Source organism: Polyergus mexicanus, unplaced genomic scaffold (genome assembly GCF_030449975.1).
Source record: "Polyergus mexicanus isolate NDT 795.1 unplaced genomic scaffold, iyPolMexi1.0 SCAF_27, whole genome shotgun sequence".
NCBI classification, from domain to species: Eukaryota; Metazoa; Arthropoda; class Insecta; order Hymenoptera; family Formicidae; genus Polyergus; species Polyergus mexicanus.
In genome coordinates, this window is record NW_027223347.1 from 482,564 (window position 1) to 507,216 (window position 24,653).

The window sequence follows — 24,653 nt, forward strand, 5'->3', positions numbered from 1 at the left end:
TATCCATGTTTCTGCATATAATAAAACAATTGATAATTGTTTAATTATTTTCTTTAATTTAACGTATAAAATTATTTTGCAATTATTTAATATAAATTTTATTTCTATATGCTTATTTTTTTGCGCATTATTATTGTTGGCAAATATTGATTAAAATTTTTGAAAATTACATATTGGAAAAAATTTTCACCAAAGTTGCAAAAAATTATTCCACCTTTTTTCATACGTACACAGGGGCAGAGTCTTGTACACGAGTCGGAGAGTAGGGTCCCGATAACGATAACCGACAGCACTGACGATGCGAGAGGGACACAGCCGAGGGTGACAGAACGATTGTAGCGTCACCAAGCTGTAATGGTGTAACTTGACACCCGGGGTATACGCCCCTCTCGCAGACGCCGGACAAGCGTGGCGCTATCGCGGACGAGCCACGATCGTTGAGCACCGCGTGCTCGTGTACGAGTTAGTCATGGCCAGGCTATTATAGATAATAATGTAAGAGAGACACGTATATAAACGAGCATCGCCGTAACTAGCGTCGCGAAATTATCGTCGCCGTCCTGGTCGCGGCCTTATCGGACTAATCGGGACGATTGCTCGCGATTCTTCCTGCCATTGTTTTGCCGCGTGACGGGACGTCGTCGATCGATATCGTCGGTTAATTAGTCACGATTGGTGTCCATGTAAGTTACAACGTGGCGGCTCGTAGATAAAGATCGCCCTCCGATCCGCCAATTGGACGACGAGTCGTCGCGGTTGGAACGAGAAATTAGTCTGAATAATGTAACACCTCTGAATACGCTAGTAGTGATGTTTAAGACAAGTAAAGCTCTCACACGTTCGATAAGAAATATGTATAAAAAAATATATAATTTAAAATTGTATTTAATAAAGATAATGTGTAATAATAAAGATAATAATATAGAAGTAACATTCGACTACCGCGCAGAAATAACATCGTATAACAAACGTTCTAACGAGTACAGTGGACTTTCACGCAAGCGCAAATAATTTCCGATTCCCCTAATTTCGTTTCTCTTGTTCGAACCGGTACCTATTTGCCCGTTTACCGTCTTCCTGCTAAAGACGCCGCGTGCTCGGCCTAGCTCGACACACATTAGCGATAATGTATGCGCGTAGCTGCAACAAATGCCGCATAAACGGTAGCGCAATCCACGTGGCAGCGTAGGCGCGGAAGGGCACAGATGGTCGCCCCAGGCACTTACCAGTTACCACCCCGGTACACTGCCCCCTCCGGTCAAAGGGATCTAAGGGGCCTTGGCTGGCCACTAACCGTATTTATTCACGGGGATGGCTGAATTTACCGAGCTCTACTGGTGGATAAGTCGTTGCCCTAGGCTCCGGGACTTAGTCTTACAATTAGTAGCGCGCGAACGCTTTTAGCAGTCCGAAAAGAATGCCCGAATCGATTCGCAAACGGCAGCCTCGAATTGGCATCTTCGAAGAAGTGAGATATTTAATAAATTATCTATAAAAAAAAAAAAAAAATTTATTCCGAGTTATAAAAAATTTTTTCAGATTCGTCTCTCTCACTCACATGACATTGCTATTTTTTAATAAAATGAGCGATAATGGGAGGAAAGAAAATTAAAAAATTCTTGTTTTCTATTTTGTCGAATCCCGTTAGCAAAATATCAAGTGTTTGAAAATTTGTAAGCGACGTAGCTGTGACGAAGCCTATTATTTATTAACGTTGGGAGAAATACCGAAGAAAATATCTGTATACCGATGCGGTCTCGTTATCGCGTGCTGTTTACTCTCATACGCTACATTCGTTTGTACCCGAATGTATATGGAAACGCACACGAATATAAGAGGTTTCATAGAGACCAGGTCGTCGTATACGCGCACACGCGTACACGCGCCAGATCACCGGCAAGTGGCCCGAGCAACAGATAAGTTTGATTTATTTTAATTTCTCAACGCGTGTACGGGGCTGTTGGTGTGGATTCTCTGCGCTCGGATGAATTATTGCCAAGTTATTTTCGAGTTTATATTGATTTACGAGCGGCTTTTGGAAGCATCGTGTGCACTTTATCGTCGTTATAAAGGCGGAGCGGGTAGGTACGTGGAAATGCGAAAGAACTCGTCGAAAATTTCGTCGCATCTTGTATAATCGAATGTTTTTTATCGCGAATTCTTAACAAATATCTCCTTTTGCGGGAGAGCAATCTACGTTATTTTGTATGCATATTTTATTTTTCCTACTTTATACGCGCAAAATGTCACAAAGTTGTCGCGGTTAACTTGGAGGCAGCACATACATATAACGCAGGAAGTTAACTTATCCGAACCAACAAGGCCGGGAACGAGCAGCTCCGGAGGTGGCTGGCGTGTTAGTTGTATCGTTGTTTGTAACATTAATCATGGAATCACCCCTTGCCGGCGGGGTCCATGGCTTTCGGTCGACGAATGAGGCTGCGTTGCTATCGTTTACTACGGGTTTTAGCCGCCGGCCGTGCTCGTACAACTTAAACTTGGCAAATACTTGGATTCGCATACCTTGCGCGATAAAAATGAACATTCTACAGATCTTATACGGTATCCTGGTAAACGAGTATATCTTTGCTAGAGAAATATATCACAAGATAATTTAATTTAATATTTTAATTTACGTATAATAATGCAAATGTTTCTTCCGATTTTGGATTTGATAAAATTTCACATGAAACAGAAATTTCTATATCTCACTTGAAAGGGATTAAAAAATATACTAAATCTTTTTCCATATAAATTTTCTTTTCTTTTACGATTATGGGATAATTCTTGTTTACGAACCATAGTTGGATTGATTGCGCGCACTCGTATAAGACGACCGAGCATCCGACCGAGAATATTATTACGGCTCAACGACTTAGTTATGTAGCTCGCGTACTCTGCAGCGATTCCGTCGGAATATGATCAATCTGTCGAAAGGTTCTCAATCGATGCGTACAGTCTCGTTGTTGGCGGCTTTTCTTTTCCGTCTCGCGACTTTAATTTCCTTCGCAGCCGGCTTGTCCCGCGCCATTTGGCAGACAAAGTAAGCGGAGAATTAATCGGGACTTAATTACCAGGTTACGCGGGTACTTGTTGCAGTGAAGCGAAGGCGCCTATTCTAGAAGGCGCGTGTGAGGGTGCCGTAGCGTAATAAGATTCTCTTTAATGGCATTATACGCCTCATTGGGACTTGCCAAGTCCAAAGTTCGCGCGACTTTACGCCGTGTTTGACTTAACCGGAAGTTAGAGTCTGCTCTTCCAACTGCATGGTGGAACAAAGTCGCGCATCGGTTTCAAGACTCTCGAAGGACCAAGAATTATGGCGAAAATAAGTCGTTTCAGTGACTTTTACAGGTTCTTTTAATTATGTCGCTCATTCTTTTGTCCATAATGGAGATATATATAGTATTTTAAAATTTTTTTTATAATTACGGTTAGAGTATTTATCCATTTTGCATTTTGCACGCGTGTTATACATTTACCACCTAACGTCAATTTTTATATTTACGTATTCTTTAAAAAAAAAAAAAACTATCTTTTTTAAATTTTTAATTATATATATATAATTAAAAATTTTAAGCAAGTTCTTTTTTTTTTTTTATATAGTCATGATTTTTTATTAGCGTCAAATTTCTTTATCCATCTGGAACAATACGTTATTGAAATTTCTTTTCAAGTTGAAACTTTACGCATTTAGAAGTTTAAGAATAACAAGTATCTTATAGAACATAGCTTGTTATATACGACGAGGAAAAATAAATGAAAATTACTTTTGTATAATTGGGTGAGAAAGAATGTCGATGTTTTGATTAATTACATTATCGGAACATGTTAGGATAACCAGCGACACTTGCAAGAAGTGGTCGCTTCTTCATCAATCAGCCATTAATTATGGCGTCACTTGAATTTCCACGACTGCATGTCTACCAAGGAAGGAAATCCAATACTCGTCTCGACGTTGCAATCCTCTGAGTGATTGTCGGTAGGCGTGAAGAAGCTCTGCATTCGACATTGAGCCTTCTCCGTTGAGCGGTGATGCAAAAAAGCGCTTTGAAGGAAATCCAGGTGTCGGATCGAATAATCGGACTTTCGATCCATAAGACAACTCGACTCGCGAATGAATTTTAAACGGACCATTTCTGAAATCAGCAACTGTCTCTGAAATCTCCATAAAATATATCGTACGAAACGTCGCGCAAGAAACGTCCAACGCACATTTAATAGGATAATTTATAATTCTTATGACAAAAAGAAATCTAATAAAAGATTCTACGGGCAGGACAAAATGCACGAAGGAGAAGGGAGGGGAAGACTTGAACGGGAGGTGAAGCATAACGAAGGAAGAAACGCGGATAAGCGAGGAACGAAAGAAGAAGCGGAAGGTAGGAGACAACGAAAAACGGCGACGAGGAAGGAAGATTGGAGGATCGCAGATGGATAGAGGAAGAAAGGCGGATGAACGGATACCGAGATTGCGCGCGTTTAAGAAGAAAAAGAGGGAGGAATAAAGGAGCCAGTGGAAAAAAGTTAAAACGGAAGGAATGCCGACGCCGCTTGCACCGATGGCAATGATTCGACAATGCAGCGCGACGTTCGCGGGGACGCTTTATATGGAGCGTTGTCCCCGTGGGTGGTCCCCCCGTAGGACGTCTCGCCAGGCGTCATCCCGGATTCTCTCGGTTGATCGGCCGCCGCGTTGAGAACCGCCGGTAGCTTTAACCCAGAAGACGGCGGAGAGTGAGATCGAGCCGCGACGCACGTTGAATCACTCATCGCGCTTATAGTCCCTGTCGTCGTCGTTGTCGTCGACGTGCGGCATGTGCGAGCTTCTTCAGAGGCCAGCTATTAACTTTTACCGGTATCGATACATTCCGTCGTTTTACGTTATTTACTACAACGTTGTTCCAGGCCAGGTCATTGTTACGTACATTTGTATGATTTGAAGCGTCGCTTTCGTTAATACGTCGTCGGATTTTGAATTCTCTTCATGACAGATACGCGTGTAGTTTTCCTTCCAATCTTGTTAACTTTAAATCGATGAAATTTCACGATAATAATCAACCGATAATAAATGATAATTCGATAAAAATGTCCGATGATATGTTAAAAATGTTTGAATAATTAACTAGGGATTTATTTTCTCATCGTTGAATGATATACAATATTAAATAAACGAGTAACAAATATTTTTCGCGAGAGACAAGCAATTGGAACGAACAATTATTATGCGATGTAAACTTCGATCCTCTGAATTTCCTGAGACATTTTTTTTTCTCAGAGGGTATGAGTCGTACGAAGGTGGAACGGAGACCTTAGGAAGGAGGAAAGGAAGAAGGAAAGAAGGTAGGACGGAGGGACGGAAAGAAACCCAACGAGCACTGGCCGAAGCTATTCTCTGAAATCCGGCGATTCTTTCGGGCGTCTTCGGAGATGATATTTGCTCGGATCAATCCATAAGGTCGCCATGGCAACCGGTCAGCCTGGTTTGTCCACCCTCGACGGCCGAAGTCTGGAAAGCCAGTCGGCCCAACGAATGGGCGAATGTACTCGGGGGTGCGGTACCGATGGTTGGTTGTCCGAGCGAACCCGCGAAGGATGAACAGTAGGTCCCGGTATACTTTCCTCTCGCACCGGTGGAGCGATCTGTTTTCTTTGTATCGCCAATCCCGAACGAGAAAATAAGATCTGCTTTGCGATATTCCTACATACAATTTCCAATTCTCACGCAGTATTTGCATATACGAATCACAAAATTTCGAAACGGATAATATATTCATGAATTTTGCCCACACAGAACTGTCCACGCAGCACCCCACCGGCACCTCTTTCCCTAGTTTGTAAGTTTTCCTTCTCTCTCGTGGTTATCTTTCGTTTTATTTTCTGTTTAAGAAGCCAACAGATCTACATATTTCCACATGGCGATTTTTTTAGTAGTTTGTATCGGAAAAAAATTTATTGTTTGAAGCATGTTTTTAAATTTTTCTCTATGTTAATATATATTATATGTAAGCCAATTTGTTTCTAATACGTGCGAAAGTACTGAGATGTACGAGAGGCGAATGGCTGCTCGTTCATTTCCGTAGCTACTCGAGTTTCGTGTAAAGTAACAGCTTTCTGGGTCTTGTCAAAATGAAATTAGGCGACGCAGTCGTCCTAGGAGAAGCGACAGCGCTCCTAGTAACGCGCGACGACAGATGCGACAGGCTATCCTCCGCACCTACCGCTCGTGAGAATATCCGCAAGTATTCTACATGCAAATTTATAGAGATCCTTCGGACACCGGCGCTTCGAAGGGAGATGTATTCCCGAAGGAGCGGAGACACCAGGACTAAGAGCGCTTCCTTGTACCGTCACTCCGCTCTGTTCGAATCAATCGCATAAATCTCGACGCATCGATCGTCCCTTTCGGTAACACGGTTGGACGCCCACGAAAAATTTTCTCGCCCAAGCTTTCTTGCGCCGGCAAAATGATACTGTTCTAGTTTTGTCACTCTATATCTGAGTGCAAAGTCCGATGCAGAGGAAAAAAATGACAAATTTTATATGTAAAATAGAATATTGAATTTATGTAGAGAATATTGAAAATACTAATACATAGAAAGCTGATTCTGGAAATCGACGAATGCGATGCATTTCGTCGTTGCGTTAAATTTTCAATTATTATTATCAATCATAATTTTCGAAAATGAGCTGTCAATATTCACAGAAAAATATTAACTAGTAGCGAAATATTTTTTATCGATATCTAAAATACATTTATTTAGGACATGATATCGATATTAATTAGCAATTTAATAATTGGTTATCTCGATTGAGTTTTAAAAAAATCTACTTTATAAATTCGTCAATTTATATCTTCGCCCATTCAATGGTATATCGTGCATTAAACATCAACGCGTGATGGATCGTGATGGTAGACGATAGCGATTTGAAAAAAGTTCTCGAGGCCGTCCGGGAGATTCTAGCGATTCAAAGTTCCTCGATATACGTTCCACCGCGACGATCGCGCTTACTATTTTCATCGCGCCGTGTGTTAGGTCGACTGGGAAGAATGGTAGACGTTCGCGAGATAGAGCAGTGGATCATCATTAACCAGATGGGCGCAAAACCGCGGACATCTGATTGACAGGCGCGCAAAGACTTTCCGTTTTTCTCAAACCCGCCGTTTAATTCCCGGTACGACTGGGCCCTTTTGCGTTGCCGAAGAACGATATACAACGGGCGACGAGCAAGCGGAAGAAAGACGAGGATGGGGAAAGGGGAACGGGGGCGGCGAGAATGGACGAAGACAGGGTGAGGACAGGATGCTCTCCAGCAAGGAGAAAGGGTTCTTGGTGGTTCTTCGGATCTGATGGATAGCCGAGAGGCGCCAAGCTATGCCAACTATTTGGCTCTTGTGTCATGCTACCTGCTCGTATACGTCGATGCAGCCTCAGCGAGCGTGTACAAAAGGGAACGAGTGTGCGCGCGACGTCTGCGTGCTACCGATAAACCGAGTCGAATTCCAAGATGTCGATCTATTATTCCGGTGTGTCTGCCATGTAGGATTTTCAGATTCTTTCGCTTCTGCACTCGGATCACTTGCGGTGAAGAAGAGAAGATATAATTTTTACCAAGAGATCTGCCTCCTGGGCAAATATTTATTAACCGGATGACAGGGAAGCGGTCTTGATTTCTGCGGAAAGCTTCTAGGCAAAAGGATCTAACACGAATTGATGCGGTCACAAGACTGAGGAGCTTTGTAATCGTCTACCCGCAATCCCTTACAGCGGTCGCACACAAGTCAGTTACTGATCGATGCCGAGGTTATCGTAAACCACGATATTCTTCTTCCTACTTGCTGCTTCTAATGCTAATTCCATCTATTTAATTACAAATATATATATATATTTATCGTTCTCTTATTTTAGATAGAGAAACAATATTTAATTAAAATATATTTTTTATTTAATGCGATGATTAGTTCCTTCTATAATAATTACTTTTCGAAAAAAAGAATTAATCATATTAAAAACAAAATAAATTTTAATAAATAAATAAATTGTTCGAGATAAATTTTTAAATATAATATGAAAATTACATTAATTATTATTTAAATATTAAAAAAGAAGTAAATACGCGATCATAATTTTGTAAATTATAAAAAATTATAAAAGGCGATACTATTGATTGTCAACGTAGACTGGAAGAACAGGAGGTGTTTGTTCCACTTTGCCTTATTGCAGCGTGTGCGAGCGTGCCCGCAGCAATCCGGGTATTGGTACGTGCCCGATGTTTAGAGGCCCTAGAAAGTAATTGAGTGGCCACGCGACTCTTCAAGTGGCCTCCGTGCGGTCCCTCCTAGTTTTCTCTTTCTCGCTGGTAACCACCTGTTTTGAGTGGGAGAACCTGGTTCCCTTTCTCTCTCTCTCTCTCTCTCTCTCTCTCTCTCCCCATCGCCGCTTTAGATTTGCGTCGCGCGCGCGCGATTTGTTAAGGGGTTGACATACGGTCGATGGGCGCCACCGTTTTTAAAGCCTTTCAAAAGAACCTATCACCGTCATTGATCGCCACTACTGCCGACGCTGTCATTCTACGACCCCGTGTATATGGATGCGCCCCTCAGATCTGTTTGCTCATGTCCTTCATCGAGTCCTTCTTTGCGCTCGTGCAATTCTCTCGCCAAAACGTAATCCATTAACAAAGGTGTTACGATTACTTAACCGTCTATTGTATCCGGTAGAAATTTTTTTATTTAAATAACACAAAATTTTTTAATGTCATTTTGTATATTGAAATTAATAGTAATTTATGCGATTGGAATTAACGCAGTGTAAAAGATGAGATAGTAGACAGTAATATGAAATAGATTGCTTTCTTGTTAAGAAAATCAGAATGCCCTCTCCTTTCGCAATGTAAAGTGTCGCCGTATCGCAAACTCTGGCTAAGAATAATAGGTAGCGGAAGGAGGTAAAGGCAGAGATCGATTTCGTGAAACACAAGAGAGCGCGAGCGAGAGAGGTCGTGGGAGGGAGAGAGAAAATGCAGAGGACCGAATGCCATTTAGAGTCATCCACCGTGTCTCAATCTAGGGGCACCCTTCCAGCCATCGGCGAGCCGTGACGCTTGGCATCTGTTCCGCGGGCCGGGACCCCAACGAGGCCGGTAGAAGCAGCACCGGTATAAGCGTATAACGTCGCGTCGGTGCCGCTACAAAATGCCAAGGGTCCATCATCGATACACCGAAAACGAGTTGGCGAGAATCAGGGCCACGGGCCGCTTTCCGAACAGTTTCATTCTCCAATTGGCTGGAAATAATCGTGCTCGTGTGCGTGAAATTGTAGAAAGTGATAAGTAATGGCATGTTCTTAAACCGCGTTGAATTTTATTAAACTTTTGAGTTATATATATTTTCAATTTCACAATTCAATTTTTTTAAAAATCTGTATACATACAATATATATATGCACGCGTACACAATATACCATAATTATGTAAACTTAATATTTTAAAAATAGGATTGTATATATTATCTATCTAATTTAATTAAGAGAAATAATATAAACATCAAGTCAAACAATAGAGTAAATGCCAATTAATTTTTATAAATTAGAAATAAAAAATTTTATATAAACATTTCAGAATTGTGAAATTCCAAATTGTACGCGAATTAAAATGCGCGGATACGTAGTAGGTTGATCCGTTTGGCACAGGAATCGGAAAGAGAAGACGAAATAAGCGCTCAGCTTTGTCGACGAGAAAGTAGATAGAAAGCCGCCGGTGAAAGAAAGAGAATACTTCTACCTTCCTGGAAGCTAGATCGATGGCGATTTTTCACTCACTTAGCTCGGCGCGCATCAATATGCATTAAGCTGATCGGTTCTCCCTATTGGCTTCTTCTTCTTGAGAGTAAGAGAGACGGGGGATACCACCGAAAGAAAAGATGGCTATATCGAAAGAGCGGCGCGTGGAAACGTGGGTGGCTGGAGCGCATCGCGCCTTTCCACCCTCCCATTCTACCCCTTTTCTCGGCAATGCAAGGAGAGAATAGCAGACGCTGTGCGGGAAGCTGTTAAGATATTCTTCGAAAATAAGGATACCGTATCGGGGTAATTCTCGGCAGGTGGAATAACCGTAAGGGAATCGAGTCGAAGTCCGGAGTACGGCCAAGATTCCATGGCGTCACGAGACTCTAGGGTACATTTTCGTATCTGACTAGGCTCTCGCATCGCCACGGTGAAGCTGTACTTACTACTTTTTGTATAGAGGGTTGGCCAATCAGCGTCCACTTGCTAGACGACTTCCGAAAAGTCTTGAGCTTTCGTTATCGTACGCGACGCGTACAACCGCGCAGCTTGTATTCATTTCAAGCTAAGTTAATATCGAGCTACCTTATCCATACATTTCTTGAATACCGACAGTACCGAACAGCACATATATTTTCATTAAATAACTATAATTTTATATAATACCTATATTATTATATAATTATAATTCAAATATTAAAATAATGTGCAAATGATCTTTTTTTACGCGATCTTACGAAAAAACATACCAAATGATGTGCTCAAACAATTCCAAAATTGATCTCGTTAATACATACATGGAACGACGGGTTTAGCTTGGCATAAGTTTTCCATTAACTAATTGAATCGATCGAGATATCGATAATATCCAATATAGATTCCAGACATGTATTTCGCGACTGAAGCGAATATTTTAGGCGCATTCTGTCCATCGCCGCTCGCCAGAAATTCTGTCTTCAGGTCCCTCTCCGTATATTCGTTCGACAGTTACGGAGAGATACAAAGTTTTTTGCGAGTCGACTAATTGGGCGAATTTACGATTTTAAAGTCAAATCCGGGCCATTTTAGCTCTGGGATATTTCCTTTTTTTCTTTAAACATTTAGGATTTTATATTTCATAGGAAAGAATATATTGGCGAAATAAATGCAATTAATCAAACCCAACTTTATATAAAGCTATTCTTCTTTTGCCCTCTTTTTTTTTTTTTCCCACCACAAAAACGCCGATTCGACGTTTACGTACTTACCCAATTTTTTACTTAATTTGTCAAAATGTAATTAGTAGCGTAAATATCGGGATATTTAATCGGCGATTTCGCGCTCGAACGATCAGCCGCTTTCGTTTTAATACAAGAGCGTGCACGCGCACTCTTGTCCATTTATTTTAGGGATACGTCGAGAATGAAGGGTGTGATACCCTCCATCTATAGGGACCCATATGCTTCGCATACAAGAGAAGGAGAGAGAAAACTCGTGCGTTACCGCTTCAATATGTTTTGATTTCCTTAATAGTCGCGTCAGAAAATAATCTTTTCCGAAAGCAATTTAACCGATAAAACTGACATTTTGTCTAATTTTCCTTGAACTTGTCATGAAAAAAGTAGGAAATATTTTTCCCATGAAAAATGACACGTGAAATATATTTTATTAATTTTACGAATGCTATAAATTAATTAATTTAATGTTAATTTTATCGCTATTATATAATATCAAGCTATATGTATAAGCGGCAAACAATTAATTTGTCAATAAATTGAACATTGCGCCATATTGAAGCAAAACAATATCGCGATATATAGTAAACTGATGTTCGATGTACGGTTAATCGCGTGTAGAAAAGTTAAAAAAGTAAAGGCGATTCTGAAATTAATTATTGATGGTCGGGCGAGATTTCCCACCGGATCGCTTGGCTCGACCAATAAATGGGGGCAGCTTATTTCAGTATGCATCGCGTCGTTCACTTAATAAGTTTTCCTTATCAATGTATGTCATCTACGGCGAGTAGCCGAGACCTGTCATTATCGGTTTTATCTCGGTCGATCGTTGTCGATTATTTTCGTGAAAAGTTGCCCGATACGCACGTGCGTACTTGTTACGTGAAGTAGAATTAATGCAATGTGGTCCGACATGTGTTGGCCGCGCTTTCACCCGATTAAGTTTTATCAGACCACCAAACTATTTCCGCTTGCTATAACGCTTGTTACACAAAACCGGTATTTTGCCGTGCTGCTCTTGGAAAGCATCGTGTAATAATTATCCCGTTGAGCACATGTTGGAGAGACCGAGAACAAATATACAAGCTTTTTCAACATATCGTTTTTTACAGCATTGGAAATATACATGTATATACCTAATGACATATATTATTTAATGGCATATATATACATATATGTCATTATATAATATAAATATTTTAATATACATGTATGTATAAATATTGTAGCATATCGATAATAAAAAGAGCAATGTTACAATTGTTTTCACAATTTCCCGCTACTATACTATGAATATACGAGCGAGATTCGTCAATGAGTGTCAATTTTTGACGTTATAAAGAAAAATAAAGAGATGAGAGAATACGTTGGCGAAACGGAGAAACGGACAATTACGGTTGAATAATGTGCGGCGTGGAAAGACTTTTTCAACGCATAGAAAACAGCCTGCCCGGCCTTGATATCGAATCCATATTGATGGAGATTCGCTGGAAGGGTGTGAGACAACGTGCCACGATTCGGCCAGATTTGCATGCATTAACGCCACAAGCGAGACTGATTGACAATCCGTATGTCATTGTGATGTCAGTCAAATCGGCCGAGCGTTCTCCATCAATCGCAATCAATTAAGGTAACGATTGATTGTTACGCGTTTCGCCTCGGAGAAGAGAATATCGTGAGCCGGTATTTATATGGAGCATAACGGAACATTGTGCAAAAGCTGCAATATCCTAGGAGTGAAAAGGACGATGAAAAATGTTTACGCGCGTTGCGCGCGTCGTTTATTTTTTGCAAATTATTATTTTACACTAATCTTTTTCTAACGTTTTATTGCAAGATTCGAGAGCTATACAATGATGATATATTTAATTATAAAATTTACTATCTGAATATATTAAAATATACATATATTAGGCGTATAAATCCTTTATACTTTGCTTTTACAATTTTTATACTTAACTAATAAAACAATACCCGATGTTTGCACATGTCGCATTTATGTATGCTGTCAAATCATAAATCATATTTAATTTTTATATAGTTATTTTATTCTTAGAAATATCGGTGTTATTTCGTGTGTGTATATGTGTCAATTATTTCCGAATATTTTGTTACGCTCAATTGAACATTTAACATAACGTCTCCATGTGCGTGAGCGAGTAGAACGATTTAAAATCTGTCCGGCTCGCCAACCAGAACAGGATTAACTTTTATCACGATGCTGACCAGCCTTGGGGCATTTTCATTTTTTTTCTTTTTTTCTTTTTTTTCCGTACAAAATTTCGCCGTACCATCCCCTTCGGAGAGGCACGGGTAGAAGCGAGAAACGATCGCGTGGGATCCGGAATGGAATCCATCAAATTGACGGAGGGAATAGCGGAGAGATGGGTGCGTCACGGTACTGACGGTCATCGCGGCCGGTATGAACGCTCGGAGGAGGATGAGAGGAGGCGACGTAGGAAGAGGAAGACCGCCGGTTGCAGCGCGCACGGAGGGCGCATACGAGGGCTATGATCGATGCCCCGAAATTAAGGGCTTGCCGACTGAGCGAAATAAAGTTAGCCAATCGTGCTGGCGACCGGCCTGTTGGAACGTTATTGGTTGCGGCAGCGTCAGGGTGCGTTATTCGTCGCGCATCGACCCGATGCCCGATTTTTTTTCACGCATTATTCTCCCACCCTCCGTTTCTCTGTTCTCGGAGGGAGAGTTTCTGGGATACCGGCAATTGGAGAAAGAGAGAGTGACACCGAAACGGAGAGGAGCGGAGGAGGCGGGTGGATTTTCGTAATTATGAAACGCCGTTAGCCCCCGGGGATCCGTCAGTCGGCGGGGGAGAGAGCCCATGGCGCTGTCCATGGCTACGACAATGCCATTTTAATTATGCATGTTAATTGGTTTCCGAGTCCGGCGTAATACCAGCTTCTCTAGGACTGTTCTCGCAATTCGCCTATCATCGATCGATGCCATTTTGCGCTTCGATCAATCGATGGACTGATTATATCAAACTGTACTGTTACTTTACTAATAGAAGAGATTTAAAATCTCTGCAATTTTTATGAATCTGCATTTATTCCGCATATTTGTCGGCTGACAGGATATATTCGTAATAAAAAAATGAAAAATAAAAAATGCTATCGTAATAAATAGGAAGGATTTTTGAAAAGCTTTATTTCTCACAAATTTCAAATATCGAATTTCACATATCGCACGTATAAAGCAAGGAAATCCGATCTATCTACGTATCGAGTATCCAATATTAGTTTAAATAGTGAAAATTACGATCGGATATCGCATCGAAAGTGGCGCGAAGGGATGATAAAACGATCGCGTTTAGGAATACGGATGCTTTGTTTTTCTCTCTTTAGTCAAATATATACCGAATTGATAGGGAGCGCGTTGTACTTTCCGCACAGCTGAGTGAGCATGTCACAATCGACCAGGACCGCCTCAATCAAAGTGGCATTGATACCCTTTGCCCACTCTCAATCCGGCTTTCGCATTCTCCATTGTGATTTTGTGCGAGACCAAAAATCTATTAGCTTTTTAATATATATTTTCCCCTTATATACCGGATAACGAATAAAGGCGCATCGTCTATACATTTATAGAAAAGAGTGAGAGGAGACATTTTCGATACGTACGCGTGTATGTATATTCATTTGTAAAGATAATATAAGATTAAAAATTGAGGATAAAGGATGTCGAATGTCAAACGTGATCTGTTTTTTGAATTCGCGTAATACTTTATCTAATCGTATAAAAATAATTATAATGATATAAAAACAATTATAATGATTTAATTCTATAATTTTGCGGAAGTAGTCCATTTATTTTACTCTCGTTACGATCCATCGTATTTATAAAACGAACTCGAGGGTGGCGTTCGTCACGACACGCGACCGCATCGCGGTTGCATTCACGTTACAAGGCGATTGTTACGACATTATTCGAGTGCGTGCGTGTCGTGTGCCAAACGAGCATTTTCGAGATTAATTCTTCTATCGTTTCACCGATCGGACCGGCCTACGAGATCGCGTAATCTTTAAAGGTATATAACTACTATCATTCTCTCGACTCTCCTGCGATATGCGCGAAATCGTTGACACGTTTATTAATCCATACATGAAATATCGCGAGAATATTATTAAAAATGTTATCTGGAAATTTGAAAGATTTTGTTTGATAAATATTTAAAAAATATTGTATTATATTTCATCTTTAGATTTATTATCCAATTATGTTATATCTGTCGTATCGCTACCGAGTTAGTTTCGAATATCGGGGAATAAGACACGACTGGCATCTGGGTTAAAAGCCAACAGGTGCAGACGTCGGGAGATTCAAAGGCGTAGAAAAATAGTTACGCGCGAGGCCTATCGGGCTTTTGCCCGTCACCGGCGTGTAACACATATCCCTTCGAATACGGATGAAAGCTCGAAGCCGTCGACGTATCGAGGCCCGAGGGTTGAGCACCCCTGAGCGCAAGATGTCCTCCTGAAGACTATCTCGGTCCGGGTCCCGCGGGAAACCTCTTCCTTCCTGCCGTTCCTATCTCAGGACACTCTATAGCCTATTCAGATACCGGGCTCACCCTGCTTCTCTCGCGTTAGCCGCGCCGGGAGAGAGCGAATAAGCGAGGTAGACGTATAAGGGAAAAGTCTATGTTACCATGGACGAGCAGCATCGTGCGCAAGGTAGAGAATGTATAAGTACGCCCGAGTACATATTCGAGTACTCTTCTACACGGCAGCCCCATCGCGCATCTCGTAGAAAACGTATTTCGCAAGCCTAAATGTCCTAGGAGCCTGGTCACGACGGTACACGGGATCCTATCTTATACAGGCGAATCTCCTTCGAGAAGGAGTTATCTAGACCCTTATTTCGTAGATCGTTGAAAAAGATGATGCGAGAGGCGTTTCTACGGCAATCGATACCTACTGGTCGTTACGTTCATTGTCGTCGAGTCGAGATTTTTTGTCATGCGCGCCTTGGTATCGCGTAAAACTCGATCGTGTTACGTAATGCGCGCGAGATAAATGCGCGCGTTTAAGCAGATTACGGCAGTCGCGATATCGGCACGTTCGCTCCGCGAATGTCAGATAACAGATTCCACTCACCGATCGATGATGACAGGATCGCTGGGCGTTTCGTTTCTGTTGCCGCAGCTTTTCTTATCGCAGCATCGACTGTAAGCAGAGAATGCCTTTTTCATCTAATTATTCGTACGTAGGAAAATTTATCTTTATAAGAAAGACAGGAATAGAAGAAGCTCCGGAGGAGTCAGAAATTTCGAGTCTGCCTAAAAAATACCGAGACCCTTGGGGATTCGGGAAATAGGTAGCGGAAACTAGTGGTAGTACGCTCCCAAAGTCCCATGGGTCGCAATGAGTCAGCCACCCCCGGAGAACGACTACATCCCCGTATGCCTCGTTATGTTTATGCCACGAGGGTGGCTGCCTATACGGAAGAGGGATATTTTTCTAAACGCGAGGAACGTAAGTCAAAGTGCGAGACAATTTTACTATAATAATTTTATTATAATTTTACTATAGAAAGAATGTCGGTAAAAATTTTTTAACGATTCAAAAATAATTTTACATATAAATAAAGATTTTCTTAAAATTTGTATCAAGAATTGTACGCGAGTCCTTCTGTTATAAAAAATGATTTATAAAAAATGATGAATCTTCTTCAAACATACCTGCACATAACTTCGTGCGTTAAAAGAACACGGCACATTTCCGGATTCTTATCTTGTCCTTCGTACATGATTGCCTATAACAGAAAAAATTAAGGTCATCAATATTTTTTTCCGTCGTCTTTGCAACAAGTAACGAATAAATCATTAATAACTTTTTGATACGCGTAAGAAAGTTGCAGTCTTATAAATTATTTTTATTTTTATTAAAAATTTATTCCGCTAACTTTGAAACATTCATATACATATAAGCTATTGCTTATTTGTTGATTTTTTTTTTTTCACATAATACCCGCCGTTAATTCCGTTTGTTTTCGATATACACGAGAAGGCTTCTCTCACATTTTATTTCGAAGAGAAAAATGCTAATTAGCGTGCACGCGGACTACCGGTGGAAGTAATTCAGTTGAGCAGATAATTCAGCCATCGACGGCAAATATGTAACGTATTAAGCAAGCTCGTATACGGACGCGAGATGAGAAGAGGGGGAGGGGGGGGGGGCTACTTTCCCCGCAGGACTACTAAGCCATGGGCGGCGCAAGCAAATCCGTTAAGCCTCCTTCGCGACCACGCGATTGATTTTTATTTAATGACAACACGTCGTTATCCGGTATTCGTGCATTTACCGATGGGGACCTTCGCGCGGATTAACTGTAGACTAACAAAGCGCGCATAGATAGGCTCGCGCGCTTTGATCTCGTGTAAATAGTTCCTCGAAATGGGAGATTAGCTCGAGCTTTTTAAACGCAATCGCGTTATGGAAAAAAATATTATCCATGTATAAAATTTATACATTGTATATATACATTTGTGCTTCGATGCGACATTTATGTTTTGTTTAGTTGGAATTTTTCACGGTACGAATCGAAAATACATTACGATAACACGATTTGAGAAAATTCGAGCGTTATTTTCTCGTTTCGAAAATTTCTTTATAACGTGAGATCAAAGCGTTTGATGGAGCAAAACTTCAAAGAACGAACGTGTACAATCGCATCGATTGTATCGCACGATTTCTACGCAATTTCGTGATTTGCGTAACAACCTGAATCGCTAGAGTTCGCGGAGAAGAGCGATAAAATGTAAATATTGTGAAATACAGTGTCCCAGGGAATTCGTCGAGTTGACGGCATCACCGCCGCGCTTGGCCGGTTAAACGTCGGTGTATGACGGTAATGGTATCGGACACACTTTTGCTTCCGACGTATAGGTGCGACTTCCAGAATGGCATCAAATATTTATGCGAGCGAAATAACCAAATTGCAACGTAAACGAACCGCGGTAGCTGCATACCGTATATCGCGATAGGTAAATCGGAGAGGGATCCGGCGTGAGGGAAACGGAGACGTCAAGATGGAAAATAGAGGGGTAGGAATAAACATGGCGGAAAAGCGAGGACTTGGGGTATCGCGTACGATGGCAGGGGGAATGTACACGTTCTTGGTAAGTGCAAAGGAAGAAGTTATAGAACGTTACGTGCCGTCCGGCTATTACGAATCTTAATAGTAAAGGGACATGCAAACTTATATTTGTATTAGGAATAATTAACATAAGTATGTACTTTGTACGTATTAACCTCTGTCGCGAGATAAAAAGCTAGTGTTTACTTACATCTTAAACAATTACAATTAAGTTTTGTGTGAGAAATGTCGTTTGTTATGCGAATCAGGATTTTTCGTTATACAATAGTTAGAAAGACAATATCGGACAACGCGATATTATTGTTACGTGAATTGATTTCACATAAAAATGTGTGATATTTATTAGAAATAAAACTTGAAAAATTAGTATATTTAAATATATATAGAAATTTGTTTTTTACGAATATTTATTTGCTTGTGTAATTACAAAAATATATAAGATGTATACAAATATGAAAAATCTTTTCAAATTATATTTTATTTTAGGAGCACATTACATATGTTTTCTTTATTATAAAGAGAATTATCTATAAAAATTGCTAATAAAGTTGGTAAAATTACAATAATGTGTTAACACAATATTAACGAGACTTGTAATTTTTTCGTTATTTTCAAAAGCTTGTAACAATTAAGGATATCTAAATTTCTAACGTCGAACTAAGGATACCTGGCTTTCTGACAAAATCTCAAAAATTGTTGCATGCAATTATCTTTGATGTTTATGAATTTGTACATGCGGGGTTAAATATAACGACGGTCAGGTAGGTCATATACATATAGCACGTGCGACGTGACATGCAATATTATTTGCTTAGCGACTATTATCTGAGCTAGAATGGTTTTGTTTATTCTGCGCACATCCGCAATATGTGCGAACAATTTGTAAGCGATTACTTTTATCACATCTGCGCTCTCTCTCTCTCTCTCTCTCTCTCTCTCTCTCTCTCTCTTCCTTTCTCGGAAATCGATCCGTTTGTTTTCTTCATTAAAAATATTGTTTCGACAGTACGTGTAATAAACAGTAGAATCACTAGATAAAACAAAAACCATGTTTGTTTTTTTTTGTTTTTTTCATTAATGTAAAACGATTACGATTAATAAATAAAATGTTACACAGAGGCTGTATCTCATAAAGATCTGAATCATTACGGTACCCTGTAATGGTTCAGTTTACATTTTTGCACGTGCCAGTCCCAAAAGAGGCGCCACAATCTTTCTTCGCTCTCCTCGGTTTATTGGATACGGCGGGATTATGTCGCAAGATGTCTCAAGGGTGAATGGTTAAAGTGGGCGAAGGGTGGTCGGAGGCAACGATACGAAACGGGAGGGTCCTGGGGGTGCGACCAGTCAGTATGAGATCCCCTCGGGGGCCTTTCTTCCATTGCCTTTTGGTCCCACCAGGAGAATGTTTGGGCCCTCGCCGCAGTTTAATTCCCACGGGAATTACTTACCGAGGACTTATAGCGGAAGATCCTTCGAAATATCCGATCGTAATCGATTGATATTTCACAATATCGCAATCTAAAGTATGGAAAGAAAATTTTTTTCCCAATTCTAATACCGTGAAACCGTTTTCACATTGCGTTAGCAAGTGTAATAAAAAAATCTTCAGCCGTTACCTTTAGAAATACTTGCGGACTTGGAAATGATAATCATATCGCTATATATGCAATCTTATCAATTTTAATAATCGGATAACAATTGAAATCAGCAATGAAAATGTTATTATCGATTCTATCTATCTTTTGTTTACTTTTGGATATAATATTATCGAAATCAGCAGACAACGCGGACTATCGCTTGGTGGCAGTGGAAAGAGAATCGGTATGTATAGTAATAAAATGACGTAACGTCGTTCTCTCGGAGATGGCGGAAAGCAGGGAGGGAAGGATGCAGATAAATTCAAAGATAGTCATTCAAATCTGCCGTAATGATTTCCATCCCGAATCGATTCCAAAAGTCCCCTGGGAATCCCCCTCTATATCGGTTGGGCAACCTTCCGTACATACACCGAACAACGTGTATGCAACGTTACCCTCGCCCCTGGAAGACTGTCCATCGCCTGAAGGGGAACGGTCGGCCTCTCTTTCTCTCCTTATCTGCCTAGGATTAACTTATCTCGAACTTATTATTTCCTTAATCTATGGTTAAATACTCATATTTCAGTATTAGCTGCAGGCACTTTATGTTCGAGAGACTGACGTAGGTTCAATTTGATAACTTAAGCCGCGGCTTCACGAATCTCACGTATTACGGACGAAAAAAATGCAAAGAAATCTTCGATCGAACGATGAAAGGAAGATTCTCGTATAAGCCCGATCGAATATCCGAGCGTTTTTCTTTTCGCGATAATCCTGCAAACGCTATATAAAATCGACACTCGCGGTGAGAAAAATATTGACGACTGCACCATCTCCAAAGTTGTGCGGTGGGAGTTTAAAAAGGTTAAATACAATTTTCCGTTGTTCATTCATTTAGAATAACGGCGCCGCGCGCGCGGTTCCTGCTTCCTCCGTACACGCGTCCCGTAAATGCTTTTTTATCCCCGGAACTAATTACCATTTAGCATTTTTAATCCCGCGAAAAAGCGCATTCTGGCTCTCGTTCGTCCCCCTCTCGCCGGCCGGAAGTTCGTTGCCGAGCGCTTAAAAGCGTACGTTGTTAGCGCCATTCAGCTACGCTGCACGAAACTCGTTTCTTTCTCGGGAAGCAGCTCGTATTTTTCTGGAAATTTCACCGAGAAACGCACGGTTCTCAACATCCTGTGCCCTTTTTTTTCCTTCCTGCTTTCTCTCTCTCTCTTTCTCTCTCTTTATTTTTCGTTCGCGTCTCGTTGCATAGGCACTTCGCTTGCTGAAATGCCAGGAAGCGAACGTTTTGATATAGATACCTACCTTGGTGAGGAGCGAAGAAATTGAAGAAAAGCTTAAGGGTTGGGCGGGGGGAGGGGGTTTCACCACGAGCTCAGCGGCCGACTCGGTGTAGCCAATTATTGCGGATTTATAACCGAGCACCTGATTCGGTCTCGAGAAAAGTTGGCGCGTTTCCGAATCGCAATTTGCAAGCCGTAACTCGGCCTCGCGCGCTTGCGAGAGACTCGTCGGGAAAGTGGAACGAGCTTGCACAGATAGTCGTGCAGAATTTTTCCATGTGAAAATAATGACGATAGTTTAAACAAATATTTACCACTAAAAGCATCGATTTTAATGAAGAATCAAATTTTAATACAAGCGTCTTCGATCTATGAATATTAAGTAAAAAAACTTTTGCGAATGCCTTGTTATATACGAGATTAATTTGCGCAATTTCTTTTGAGTTTATAAAAAATTATAAATGTATATGACACAGTGGTCATTACAAGAATAAAATTCATTATATTTTTAAGCCATTATCATAGTAAATTTGTGCGAAAGGTAGTTTCAATATAGGCTTTAAACGATTTTTATCTTCCATGTTTTAATCACGGGTAAGTCTCGCGTTTGTCAATTTTCTAGAGAACAATCAACAATAGGGTGATACGATCGATCTGGATTTACTAAACATTTCGTGCATTTTGTTGCGTGTAGCGGAGCACACAGACACGACAGATATACATCGATTCTCCTGTCTATATCTCTTCCTCTCGTTCTGGCAGGATGGCGGAGACGCGTTCAATCGAAGCTTTGATGTATAAATTGCAGCTTTCTCGTTTTCGATTCTTCCCCCCGCCCTCTCAGCTAGCTTTCTGCTCCTTTTACCAGCATGATTCCTCTATAGAATCGAGAAGGGTGTCTCGGCATCTATCTATCACTTCCGCTTTTCTTTTCTTTACGGACAATCGTCCTCGAACACTTTCTCGACCTCTTTTTCTTTTTCATGTTCTCAACTTACTTCTCTCTCTGTCTCTCTCTCTCTCTCTCTCTCTCTCTCTCTCTCTCTCTCTCTCTCTCTCTCTCTAGCATATAATTTTTCTTTTACATAAATTATATGTATATGCAAAATTTATATTATACGTACATATACATATATACTTTTTCTCTCTTTATATTTATATATTATGTTATTATTAGATATAATAATTCTCGTTTCAAGCGTTTATATTTTACATATACAGTCAAAATATCTCTTTAAAAAATCGCATTATTTTATACATAGATATTGAGAAAAATTATGTTTGTAGTTAATAGTTTAGTAAAAATTAAATATCCGCGTGTCCAACATGCTTTTTTATTCATTTACTTTTTATTTTGCCATTCGCTTTGAAAGTTAATGCATATCGATCACCCTCTATCCTAACCATTCAACCCTATGACGTCCCGGATCCGATTAATAAAAGGAATGGATCGCGAATTGAGGACCGGTCTCTGCCGGTGCAAGGCCACCGCGGCTTAGTAATTTAATCAGCTAAAACTAACATCAGCTCTGTTTCCCCAACCCTCCTCCCATTCCTTCCTCTCTCCGCTTCCTTCTTCTCTCTACTACTACTACTACCCTCTTCTTACCTCGGTAACCGACCAACCCCAAGATGATTTAATTTGCTAAAACGGTGCGCATATCTATAGGAACTTGTTAGAAGCTCGGCTCGACACGAAACAAAATAATTTTAAGAAATTTATATTTCTTCTTTGCATTCATATTTCTTCTTTGTAATTTATATAATGTTTTTTTTTTTTTTTTCATTTAAGTAATATAATTTTTAAACTGTTTTAAAAACTCTTTTTTTTTTTTTAGAAAAAATCAATAAAGTGTACATGAAATAAATAAATAGAATATATCTCATTTTTTAAGTAATGACTCGTGTATGAATATGCCTCATAAAAACATTTAAACGTTGAAAATTACTCGTACATCTGTCCGTTTACTTAATTTACATATTCTCTTTAATTCGCACAGTCAAGTCTCGTTTCTCTACGCGTCATGGTGACATCTCGTAGGTGTGAAACATACTTTTCACGAAAGTGTCATTGCCTAAAAAGTACTCCCGGATGAACATAAAAGAACTTATCGCAACCATGATCGCGCCCGTGTATTTGCGTTTGCACGAAGGTTGTGATCCTTCTTTGCACCCTTATCGGAACGCGGGGATCTACGTCCCTGGATGCGGGATCACAACACGTGGTTCGCGGGCCGCGCGCAGAGTTCGCCACGTGGCGCAGATAACAGGATGGGACAGCCGCGCGCAGCGATGTGCCTGCTTTCCCCGGAGGGGTAAGAATCAACCCCCCGGAAAATTAAGTGCTTGTAGCCGAGATGATAACACCCCCGTTCACGTGCGCGCATCGCTACGACGATTTCGCACGAGTCTTGTTACGTAAAAATGGCAAAAGAGAGTGATGCAAAAGTTGCTCGCGTAAAACGAGAGACGATTGGTATATTCTCTCTTGAATTGCTATCCTGATATAATACACGAGATTACGTCTCGTGTTATATTATATTACCAAATACATATATTTAGAAATTGAGTTATATATTGAAGTTTATATTATATAAAAATGAAAGAAGATAATTTGTCTTTTGCAATATGATAATAATTATAATAAAATTATTACAATTATTAAGAAATTGTACTAAAATATTTAACAGCAATTACATATTAAAAAAATTAAAAAAAGTCATGATAATTGAAATAAATTAATTCTGAACGAAATATACATGTACAATAAAAATATTAGAATAAAATTTAAATTAGAAATTAGAAATAAAGATATCACTACTTACTTGTTTTGTCGCGGAGTCTATAAGCCTGACGTAAATGTCCTGCACCTGCCTGGCACCTGAAAAAAATAGATAAAATAATGTTAATTTAAACATCGATTACAGATTAAGATAATGTTATCGTTGTACAATTTTGCTTTCTTCGTGCATCTTAATAAAAAATGCCATTAAGCAAAGAAGAGTTTCACGCACGGAATTTGCGACCAACGGTTACGACGAATATGGAAACGTGCCCAAATTTTGTCAAGTGTATCGCCGCTGAGAGCGTGTCTCTCAGAAAAAGTTGCATATTAAAGAGTATTTGAAGTCGACGGTGATACAAAGCGGCTTGTTCTTGTCTTCGATACGTATGCACAATCTTTCTCCTTGTTTGTATCGATTCTGCTTCGAAACGTCAAATACCGCGCATAACTCACGGAAAACCATACGCACGTATGCGTTAATTATCATTGTGCTCTTGGATGTTCTTTCGAATAATACAAATTCGAACATGAAGAATTCGACGATCGATGATATTGACGCATGCGAGGCTTTAAGGTAAATACGATTTCCAATTAGGGAAAATCAAAGACGTTCCACGTCTTAATATCGTGTAGAAATAAAAAAAGTTTGCCGGTCTGTAATTTTTATTTCTTTCGTTTTATAATTACAACTGTCGTTGTAATTATAAAACGAATACATATTACGCCGAAAAAAATGTTAAGAAAATTGCGGGTTATCGGGATCGGCAGGCTATTATCGCGCGTTATCAGGATCGTAATTACAGTTCGCCTACAATGTGCGCGTCTCGGCGTTGCAAGTTTTCGAAACTGTTCCTTCCTTCCTGGGGGAGTCCCGGGTA

General features: G+C 40.2%; 1 protein-coding gene across 4 annotated transcripts in view; it reads right to left on the minus strand.

Moving 5' to 3' along the window:
• The window catches only part of Kn (EBF transcription factor knot), a 74,390-nt gene that overhangs the window by 35,319 nt on the left and 14,418 nt on the right, over positions 1–24,653 (minus strand). For all 4 annotated transcript variants that reach the window (XM_070314499.1, XM_070314500.1, XM_070314498.1 and 1 more), the window contains exons 4-6: positions 23,816–23,871; positions 16,701–16,774; positions 16,117–16,185 (exon numbers count right to left, since the gene is read on the minus strand). In XM_070314499.1, coding sequence (XP_070170600.1) covers positions 16,117–16,185; positions 16,701–16,774; positions 23,816–23,871 — 199 coding nt within the window. The remainder of the gene's footprint in view (positions 1–16,116; positions 16,186–16,700; positions 16,775–23,815; positions 23,872–24,653) is intronic.